The sequence below is a fragment of the Bombina bombina genome, chromosome 3, assembly GCF_027579735.1.
Source record: "Bombina bombina isolate aBomBom1 chromosome 3, aBomBom1.pri, whole genome shotgun sequence".
Classification (NCBI taxonomy): Eukaryota; Metazoa; Chordata; class Amphibia; order Anura; family Bombinatoridae; genus Bombina; species Bombina bombina.
The window spans coordinates 1,244,829,236-1,244,841,151 of record NC_069501.1 but is presented as its reverse complement, the minus strand read 5'-3'; the positions used below and the strand labels follow the sequence as shown (position 1 = coordinate 1,244,841,151).

General features: G+C 36.8%; 1 protein-coding gene across 1 annotated transcript; it reads left to right on the top strand.

Moving 5' to 3' along the window:
- Nucleotides 1-8,014: 8,014 nt before the first annotated feature.
- Nucleotides 8,015-8,980, top strand: LOC128652692 (olfactory receptor 52E4-like). Its single transcript, XM_053705622.1, has one exon. The coding sequence runs from the start codon at nt 8,024-8,026 to the stop codon at nt 8,978-8,980; it is 957 nt and encodes a 318-aa protein (XP_053561597.1). The 5' UTR covers nt 8,015-8,023.
- Nucleotides 8,981-11,916: the final 2,936 nt, after the last annotated feature.

Here is an 11,916-nt window from a genome sequence, read left to right as displayed (position 1 = left end):
ACTGCTCACTACAGTATGCTCCTCTTTCATGACTGAAGAACTGATCACTATAGTATGCTCCTCTTCCATGACTAAAGAACTGCTCACTATAGTATGCTCCTCTTCCATGACTAAAGAACTGCTCACTATAGTATGCTCCTATTCCATGACTGAAGAAATGTTCACTATAGTTTGCTCCTCTTTCATGACTGAAGAACTGTTCACTATAGTATGCTCCTCTTCCATGACTAAAGAACTTTTCACTACAGTATGCTCCTCTTTCATGACTGAAGAACTGCTCACTATAATATGCCCCTCTTTTATGACTGAAGAAATGCTCACTATAGTATGCTCCTCTTTCATGTCTGAAGAACTGCTCACTATAGTATGCTCCTCTTTTATGACTGAAGAACTGCTCACTATAGTATGCTCCTCTTTCATGACTGAAGAACTGCTCACTATAGTATGCTCCTCTTTTATGACTGAAGAACTGCTCACTATAGTATGCTCCTCTTTCATGACTGAAGAACTGTTCACTATAGTATGCTCCTCTTCCATGACTGAAGAACTGCTCACTATAGTATGCTCCTCTTTCATGACTGAAGAACTGCTCACTATAGTATGCTCCTCTTTCATGACTGAAGAACTGCTCACTATAGTATGCCCTGCTTTCATGACTTACAAGTCAGCTTACAAGCTAACTTGCAGTGCATACATCTCGATTGAGTTGGAGCAAACATTTTTACTTTCAACTTGTATTACAATCACTATTTCCGTTGCATGCAAAATAGCTGTGCTGTGGGGCTTCTTCAGTACCCACATTGGACGGGGGGACATCCCATGACTACAAATTTTCAACCTTAGCACTGAAACCCTATTAGCTAAAGGGGGAGGGAATTAGGAAACGTTTGTTGTCTTATTTGTTATAAACATTGAAATAAGTCTAAATTATGTACTTCAACATTTACCACTATAAGCTTCAATAGTTGCTGGAAATGTAAAGGATAATTCACATACATTTTATTTATTTAAGTTTGCTATACACACTCATACAGTGCTATAAATTATTTCTGATGAAGTTTATGGGCCAGACTACATGACATTTGTAATAATGGGTTTGCTATGGGAAAAAGTATCTATTTAGTTTTGTGAAGCGGCAAGTCAATTTTCACTTATGTATTACACTAGTTGGTAAGTCTGCCCAGAGGGCAGTCTATGTGTTATAAATTCAAAAAATAAAAAACAGAACTACAGAAAAAAATAAACACATTATCCAAAATAAAAAAATTAAACCTAATCCCTATGAAAATAAAAAGCCCCCCTAAAATAAAAACACCCCTTAATCTAATGCTAAACTACCAATAGCCTTAAAAGGGCTTTTTGTAGGGCATTGCCCTAAGTTACACAGCTCTTTTGCAGTTACAAAAAATTCTAAGTCCCCCCCTAATAGTAAAACCCACCACCTACCAAAACCCCTAAAATAAATAAACCTAACACTAAAAAACCTAAACTACCCATTGCCCTGAAAAGGGCTTTTGTATTGGCATTGCCCTTAAAATGGCATTCTGCTCTTTTGCTGCCCTTAAATGGACATTCAGCCCATAACCCTAATCTAAAAAAAAAAAAACACCCAAATTTTAATAAAAAAAAACTAAGTCTAACCCCCAAAAATAAAACAAATCAAGCCTAATCCCTATGAAAATAAAAAAGCCCCCCAAAATAAAAACACCCCCTAATCTAATGCTAAACTACCAATAGCTTTAAAAGGGCTTTTTGTAGGGCATTGCCCTAAGTTAAACAGCTCTTTTGTGAAGAAGGTCCTCTTCTAGGCGTTGAAGTCTTCTTCCAAGCGGTCAACATCTTCTTCCAAGCGGGGACCTCTTCTTTCTTCATCCAGGACAGCGGAACTGAAGACCAGCGACCTCAGAACTATAGACCGGCAAACGCAGAGCCATGGAGTGTGGAGGATCCTCTTTTTCCGATCGCCGCCGTACACTGAATATTAAATTCAAGGTACGCAATTAAAGATAGCATCCCTTGAATTCCTATTGGCTAATTTGATTCTTCAAATTCAAATCAGCCAATAGGATGAGAGCTACTAATATCCTATTCGCTAATTTGAACAGCCAATAGGATTTCAGTAGCTCTCATTCTATTGGCTGATTTGAATTTGAAGAATCAAACCCAATAGAAATTCAAAAGGACGTCATCTTTAATCGCGTACCTTGAATTCACTATTCAGTTTATGACAGCGATCGGAAGAAGAGGATCCTCCATGCTTCATGGCTCCACGGTCATTGGTAATAATGGGTTTGCTATGGGAAAAAGTATCTTTTTAGTTTTGTGAAGCGGCAAGTCAATTTTCACTTATGTATTACACTAGTTGGTAAGTCTGCCCAGAGGGCAGTCTATGTGTTATAAATTCAAAAAATAAATAATAGAACTACAGAAAAAAATAAACACATTATCCAAAATAAAAAAATTAAACCTAATCCCTATGAAAATAAAAAGCCCCCCTAAAATAAAAACACCCCCTAATCTAATGGTAAACTACCAATAGCCTTAAAAGGGCTTTTTGTAGGGCATTGCCCTAAGTTACACAGCTCTTTTGCAGTTACAAAAAATTCTAAGTCCCCCCCTAATAGTAAAACCCACCACCTACCAAAACCCCTAAAATAAATAAACCTAACACTAAAAAACCTAAACTACCCATTGCCCTGAAAAGGTATTTTGTATTGGCATTGCCCTTAAAATGGCATTCTGCTCTTTTGCTGCCCTTAAATGGACATTCAGCCCATAACCCTAATCTAAAAAAAAAAAAAACACCCACATTTTAATAAAAAAAAAAACTAAGTCTAACCCCCAAAAATAAAAAAATCAAGCCTAATCCCTATGAAAATAAAAAAGCTCCCCAAAATAAAAACACCCCCTAATCTAATGCTAAACTACCAATAGCTTTAAAAGGGCTTTTTGTAGGGCATTGCCCTAAGTTAAACAGCTCTTTTGTGAAGAAGGTCCTCTTCTAGGCGTTGAAGTCTTCTTCCAAGCGGCCAACATCTTCTTCAAAGCGGGGACCTCTTCTTTCTTTATCCAGGACAGCGGAACTGAAGACCAGCGACCTCGGAACTATAGACTGGCAAACGCAGAGCCATGGAGTGTGGAGGATCCTCTTTTTCCGATCGCCGCCGTACACTGAATATTAAATTCAAGGTACGCAATTAAAGATGGCATCCCTTGAAATCCTATTGGCTAATTTGATTCTTCAAATTCAAATCAGCCAATAGGATGAGAGCTACTAATATCCTATTAATTTGAACAGCCAATAGGATTTCAGTAGCACTCATTCTATTGGCTGATTTGAATTTGAAGAATCAAATCAGCCAATAGAAATTCAAAAGGACGTCATCTTTAATTGCGTACCTTGAATTCACTATTCAGTTTATGACAGCGATCGGAAGAAGAGGATCCTCCATGCTTCATGGCTCCACGGTCATCGGTCTTCAGTTCTGCCCTCTGCTCCATGCCGGCTTGTTCCTGGACCTCTTGTTTCTTCTTCCACGGAGCTATGGAGCGTGGAGGATCCTCTTCTTCCGATCGCCATCGTAAACTGAATAGTGAATTCAAGGTACGCGATTAAAGATGGCGTCCCTTGAATTCCTATTGGCTGATTTGATTCTTCAAATTCAAATTAGCCAATAGAATGAGAGTTACTGAAATCTTCTTGGCTGTTCAAATTAGCCAATAGGATTTCAGTAGTTCTCATCCTATTGGCTGATTTGAATTTGAAGAATCAAATTAGCCAGTAGGAATTCAAGGAATGCCATCTTTAATCGAGCACCTTGAATTTAATATTCAGTGTACAGCGGCGATCGGAAAAAGAGCACCCTCCACTCTCCATGACTCTGCGGTCGCCGGTCTTGAGTTCCGCGGTCACCGGTCCTCAGTTCCGCTGTCCTGGATGAAGAAAGAAGAGGTCCCCGCTTGAAAGAAGATTTTGGCCGCTTGGAAGAAGACTTAAATGCCTAGAAGAGGACCTTCTTCGCCGGACTTCAGCAACCGTGAGTACCATCCTGGCGGTTAGACTTAGTTTTTTTTGGGGGGGGGTTTCTTTAGATTACGGTTATGGGCACTTCTTAAAAGAGCTAAATGCCCTTTTCAGGCCAATGGGTAGTGTAGGTTTTTTTAGTGTTAGTTTTATTTTTATTTTGGGGGGTTTGGTGGGTAGTGGGTTTTACTGTTAGGGGGACTTTGAATTTTTTGTAACTGCAAAAGAGCTGTTGAACTTTGGGCAATGCCCTACAAAAAGACCTTTTTAAGGGCTATTGGTAGTTTATTCTTAGATTAGGGGGTGTTTTTATTTTTGGGAGCTTTTTTATTTTCATAGGGATTAGCTTTAATTTTTTTATTTTTGATAATTTGCTTATTATTTTCTGTAATGTTAGACTTTTTATTTTGTGTAATTTTAGCTTAATTTAAACTTAGTTTTTTTTATGTTTAAAGTAATGTAAGGATTTTTATTTTGTTTGTAATTTTGTATTTTTAATTGAGGTAATTAGGTTTAATTAAGGGGGGTGTTAGGTTAGGGGGCTTAGTAATTTAATTAGTTATTTGCGTTGTGGGTTTTGGCGGTTTAAGGGGTTAATAGGGTAATTAGGTTTATTGCGATATGGGAGTTTTATGGTTTTGGGGTTAATAGGGTAATTAGGTTTATTGCGATGTGGGGTTTTTGCGGTTTAGGGGTTAATAGGGTAATTAAGTTTATTGCGATGTGGTTGGTTGATGGTTAAGGGATTAATATGTTACATTATTTGCGAATTAGGGGTTAATTACTTTATTATTTTGCAATGTGTAGGTCTGCGGTTTAGGTGTTTATATTTTGTGTGGGAGGTTAGTTTTTTATTTTTTATTTACTTCATGCGGGTGGTGTTTGTATTTTTGTAATGCTCCGTTTGCCTTCGCTGCATCCCGTGGATTGCAACTTTGCTGCATCCAGGTGAATTCTTTTGGCTGCGCGTGCAGCCAAAATTCTGTTGACTGCCTCGTGCTGCCAGCATTACTTTGAGGATGCGTGCGCAACTGCCGACAGCGATGGACATTACAAATGCAATAAAGTATAGATGACACTCGTAGGTAAAATTCCTTGCTCTTGCTACGTACATATGTGGTTATAGGTAGCGACCGCTTGCTACATAATACAAAGTTGTAGGGATATGTATTTTTAAGGAGCTTCAGTCGCATATTTTGATTATATAACCATAGTAACCGCTTTAGTTGCTACAAGTCCATGTGTTAGAGTCGGAGTGGCATAGCTAGAAGAGCTGCATTAGTAGCAGTTTTAAATAAGATTGTTTTTTTCCCTTCCCTTGTATTGTGTGTTACAATAAATAACGAATGTAGTTATATTTATAAGAAAAGAATAGTTACACTTATACCCTCTTATATAAATAAATAAAACATTTCTAATTTTAAAAAAATATCAAATACACTGCAGAAAAAAATAAATAAATTAATTAATAGATCACATATATAATAAAAACAAACAAACATATAAACTGGGTACTGGCAGACAACTGCCAGTACCTAAGATGGCAGGCACTAGTAGGAGGGGGGAGAGTTAAAGAGCTGTTTGGGAAAACGGATCAGGGTGGTGGGAGAGTTGATGAGGAATCAATACAATGATAAAATAATTTATTTTATCATTGTAGAGATTAGATACAACAGCTGAACAATTAACCCAACATTACTTCTACTGAAGAACACTGAAGACTTACTTTGGACTAATTTACATTATATTTATTTTTGGGACACATTTTTCCATCTGTTTCTTTTGGATATATTTAATTTTTTATCCGGATCCAATCATATTTTCTTTACTTATCTGGATTACCCTTTGAACTATGCATGTATCACCATTATTATTACTTACAGTCTGCTTTCATCTGTGTATTTTAAATACATATACAATTTTTTTGGAATCCCTTTAATTTATTTTGATGCTTTCTGTGTTTATATCATCGGGCCCTAGGAATGAAATGATAAAACATGGTGATTAATGTATGGAGATTTCCAAAAAAACTCTTATTTTTTTAATTTGGGAATATAGTAAGTTAGACTATGGTATTCCAAATAACATACAGGGAGTGCAGAATTATTAGGCAAATTAGTATTTTGACCACATCATCCTCTTTATGCATGTTGTCTTACTCCAAGCTGTATAGGCTCGAAAGCCTACTACCAATTAAGCATATTAGGTGATGTGCATCTCTGTAATGAGAAGGGGTGTGGTCTAATGACATCAACACCCTATATTAGGTGTGCATAATTATTAGGCAACTTCCTTTCCGTTGGCAAAATGGGTCAAAAGAAGGACTTGACAGGCTCAGAAAAGTCAAAAATAGTGAGATATCTTTCAGAGGGATGCAGCACTCATAAAATTGCAAAGCTTCTGAAGCGTGATCATCGAACAATCAAGCGTTTCATTCAAAATAGTCAACAGGGTCGCAAGAAGCGTATGGAAAACCCAAGGCGCAAAATAACTGCCCATGAACTGAGAAAAGTCAAGCGTGCAGCTGCCAAGATGCCACTTGCCACCAGTTTGGCCATATTTCAGAGCTGTAACATCACTGGAGTGCCCAAAAGCACAAGGTGTGCAATACTCAGAGACATGGCCAAGGTAAGAAAGGCTGAAAGACAACCACCACTGAACAAGACACACAAGCTGAAACGTCAAGACTGGGCCAAGAAATATCTCAAGACTGATTTTTCTAAGGTTTTATGAACTGATGAAATGAGAGTGAGTCTTGATGGGCCAGATGGATGGGCCCGTGGCTGGATTGGTAAAGGGCAGAGAGCTCCAGTCCGACTCAGACGCCAGCAAGGTGGAGGTGGAGTACTGGTTTGGGCTGGTATCATCAAAGATGAGCTTGTGGGGCCTTTTCCGGTTGAGGATGGAGTCAAGCTCAACTCCCAGTCCTACTGCCAGATTCTGGAAGACACCTTCTTCAAGCAGTGGTACAGGAAGAAGTCTGCATCCTTCAAGAAAAACATGATTTTCATGCAGGACAATGCCCCATCACACGCGTCCAAGTACTCCACAGCGTGGCTGGCAAGAAAGGGTATAAAAGAAGAAAATCTAATGACATGGCCTCCTTGTTCACCTGATCTGAACCCCATTGAGAACCTGTGGTCCATCATCAAATGTGAGATTTACAAGGAGGGAAAACAGTACACCTCTCTGAACAGTGTCTGGGAGGCTGTGGTTGCTGCTGCACGCAATGTTGATGGTGAACAGATCAAAACACTGACAGAATCCATGGATGGCAGGCTTTTGAGTGTCCTTGCAAAGAAAGGTGGCTATATTGGTCACTGATTTGTTTTTGTTTTGTTTTTGAATGTCAGAAATGTATATTTGTGAATGTTGAGATGTTATATTGGTTTCACTGGTAAAAATAAATAATTGAAATGGGTATATATTTGTTTTTTGTTAAGTTGCCTAATAATTATGCACAGTAATAGTCACCTGCACACACAGATATCCCCCTAAAATAGCTATAACTAAAAACAAACTAAAAACTACTTCCAAAACTATTCAGCTTTGATATTAATGAGTTTTTTGGGTTCATTGAGAACATGGTTGTTGTTCAATAATAAAATTAATCCTCAAAAATACAACTTGCCTAATAATTCTGCACTCCCTGTATTACCCACTAACTAGAAGCAGTTATACATTTCAATACATTATGTAATATAGTTTGGAAGGATGTATCGTATAGTTAATTTCCATAGCAACACACATAGGGGATCAGCATCTAGAAAACTGAAATAGTGTACAGCCAGGTAAAATGTATTGTATTAATTTATTTTAAACTGTATAAACATATGTATGAAAACACAATTCATCAGAAGACTATTCAGATTTAGGGAAATGTTTTGTAGAATTTGAAATGTTAAATTAATAAAAACAATAATTATATTTAACCATGATCTATTCTCATTTAACAGGACTGTTTTGCATGAGTCACAAGATATACTGATGTGGAGAAAGATGGAAAACATATCCACTACCAACACCAGATTTCTGCTCCTTGGATTAGTGGAAATACAAAATTATAATTACCTATTTGGTGGGGTCTCGCTTGTCATATATTCATTTATATTAATTTTCAACCTTATGTTGGTGTTGGTGATCTTAACTGATCAAAGCCTCCATGAACCCATGTACATTCTGATAGGTAACCTTGCCATGAATGGATTTTTTGGAAGCACTTCATTTTTACCAAAACTAGTGGTTGACCTTTTTTCTTCATCTCAAATGGTGTCTCGTGCTGGCTGCTTTTTCCAAACATTTTGTGTTTTAACATTTACCATATGGGAAATATCTACTTTTGCCATCATGGCATATGATAGATTTTTGGCTGTTTGTCATCCTTTGCAATACAATTCAATAATGACAAGCAGCAAAACGCTCAAACTCATAACTGCATTTTTGGGTTATGGTATTACATCAAACTGTATTGTAGTACTTTTGACTGCAACTCTCCCTCTGTGTGGTAAAAATATAAAAAGCTTATATTGCGACAATATGGCCATTGTTAATCTCTCATGTGTGGACACTTCTTTGAACAATCTCTTTGGAGGAATTATTACTTCAATTTTTTTAGCTTTAACTTTGTCTGTCATTGCTTATTCTTATCTTCGTATATTTGTAATCTGCTTTTCCCTTTCCAAAGACAATTCTAAAAAAGCAGTTCACACCCTGGTCACCCACTTACTCAGCTTTTCTATTTTTATTGTGGGAGCTCTGTTTGTTTTTGTTCGCTACAGACTCCGAAGTTCTAATTGCCCAAATCTTGTTCATATTCTTGTTTCTGTAGCACCCTTAGTTTTAACTCCTTTTTTTAACCCTCTCATCTATGGATTTCGGACAAAGGCACTGAGAATAAAAGTCGTGCAGCGTCTTCAGAAAATATATCGACGAGCAATTGTATTAGATCCTGAGTAGCTTCACTCATTAGTAGTTGATAAAATGTCAACTTTTTATTAATTTACAACAGCAATAAAAAACTCCTTCAAAAGTTTGAATAATTATTTTCACAGATTATGGGGTTGATCAAAGTCTTACGGATATTTTCTGCATAAGAAATGTTTTGTAACTATTAGTAGAACACAGACACATCAGTATATATAATCTACCTTTTAAAAACTTTTTAGGATGAGCATTTTAACCCTTTGAGTGCTAATGACGGCTCAGAGCCATCACAGAGTTTCTCACTCTGGTGCTAATGACGGCTCAGAGCCATCATTAGCACCCTCCCACCTTGAGGGAGATATGGGGGCTCCTAACTGCTCCTACCCCGGCGATCATGCCTGTAGAGTGACAGGCATCGCCGGGGCTTCACGTGATGCATGGTGATGTCACGCGCAATGACGTGATGACGTCACAGCGCAACTTTATTTATACTTAACAATGTTAAGTATAGGGGGAAGGGGCAGGCTGCTTAGAAGCCTGTATCTCAGGCATCTAAGCAGCTATAGACCCCCAAAACCCACTGTTGGAAAGGTAATTGCCTAAACTTTCCAGCAGTGTAAGTCTTGGGGGTCTGTAAAAAAAAAAAAAGTTAAAAAAAATGTTTTAAAAAATAAAAATAAAATAAAATAAAAACTTAGAAAATATTAGCACCCAGGTGGGAAAGTGCTTAGCACTCAAAGGGTTAATCACATAAGCATGTTTATTAAAATGTATAATCATCAAATTTAAGCATATAACTACATTACAGTTTTTAGTATAATTACAAAATAAATCTGTTTAATTCATTGACCCTTACTTTGTTGTGATTTAATGAACCAGGCAGAGCACAAAGGAAACAGAATGTTACACTTCCTAATAACTATGCATATAAAAGTTATGTAGCATGAACCTACATAGTCCAGAGTCCGACCAGCAACCGGCAGATGTGCCTCACTAGGCTTGGTGCACGTAGAATGAGCTGGCGACCTCCAGCTGAATATATATATAAGAGCAAATACTCCACAGCACCATAGAATCCTTTAAAAATATCCTTTATTGAAGCATACGAACGGACAGGTATGCAACGTTTTGGGATGACAGTCCCTTAATAATGCATACTGAGCAGTGCACCTGTGTCTTTATTTAAAGGTATGGCCAGCCAATCATCGACCTGAATTTATTCACACCTTTTTACAACTTTAACACAGACAGTGGTAATACTGCCCTCTGCTGTTCAAGATGTAAATAAGCACTTGCTTTTTGAGTATATAAACATTAGAAATGATTAAAATGACATAGTGCAATGACATAAATAGCAATGTCTACAATCAACAATTAAAAACACAATGTACACATATAATACAGAGAGCTAAACCCCATTATTTATTATATTATAATATAATCTATATAAGGATTGCATACATCTATAGGAAGACTGATAGATCCAATTCTCTATTTAGCCCTTTAGGGTGCATTGTTTCCAATTTGTGGATCCAGAACGCCTCTTTCTGTTTTAAGAGGCGTTCTCTATTACCTCCTCCCCTAGTTGTATCAATTTGATCAATAAATTACCAACAAAGCTAATTTATTTGAAGGCCACATTCCAAAAAATGGCATGCCACAGGTGCTTCAGTATCACCTTTTCTGATATTTGACTTATGCCGATTTAATCTTTCTCTTATCTTACGTGTCGTTTCCCCAACGTAAATTTATGAACATGGGCATTTTATCATATAAACAACAAATGTAGATTCACAAGTGTAATATGAACTTATATCCACTTCTCAGGTGGACAAATTCAGGTCCTTTAATGACAGAGTGGCAATTGCAGAAGCCTAGGCATGGATAACATCCTGAATTATTTTCAGTGATATATCGTTCTTTACTTATACATTTAGAACCCAGGTCTGACTGCACCAAAGTCTCACTAAGATTCTTAACTCTCCTGTGAGCCATAATAGGTATTGTCTGAAGTATTTCCACGTCCTTATTACATGTTTGAATATTGTGCCTATGTTTTCTTATAATGCAAGATATTCTCTCACAGTAGCTACTGAATTGGGATACAAATATTAATCTGTCATCATTGTTTTTTTCTTGTTATTCTGTTTATTTCCCTCACGGCATATTTTATGGGTTTCCCTCTCAATAAGCTTCCTAGGGTATCCTCATTCCAGGAACCCCTAATCTGCCACTCCCGACATCGCCGCCATTAATAACATTTATTAACCCCTATTCCGCCGCTCCCCGAAATTCGCACCCCAACATCGCCCACACTATAATAAAGATATTAACCACTATTCCGCCGCTCCCTGACATCGCCGCCACTAAATAAACCTATTAACCCCTAAACCAACAGCCCCGACTTCGAAAAAAAAAAAATTAGACTACAAACCCCTAACTTTAAATTAAAATTATAAGATCCCTATCTTAAAATAAATAAAAACTTACCTGGGAAATTAAAATTAAATTAAACTATATATTAAACTAACATAACTATTGTACTAAAATTCAAATAACTATCAATTAAATAAATTAAATTACACATTAAAAAAAACTAACAATAAAAAAAATGTAAATCTACAATTACAAAAAATAAAAAATACTAAATTACAAAAAATAACAAACACTAAATTACGAAAAATAACCAATGAAATTATCCAAAATAAAAACAATTACACCTAATCTAAAAGCCGTATAAAAATAAAAAAGCCCCCCAAAATAAAAATAAAAACTAGCCTAAAAAAATACCAAAAGCCCTTAAAAGGCCCTTTTGTAGGGCATTGTCCTAAAGAAATCAGGTATTTTGCCTGAAAAATAACAAAGACCCCCAACAGTAAAACTCACCACCCAACCAACCCCCCAAAATAAAAAACCTAACTAAAAAAAAACCTAAGCTACCCATTGCCTTAAAAGGGCATGCAGCTCTT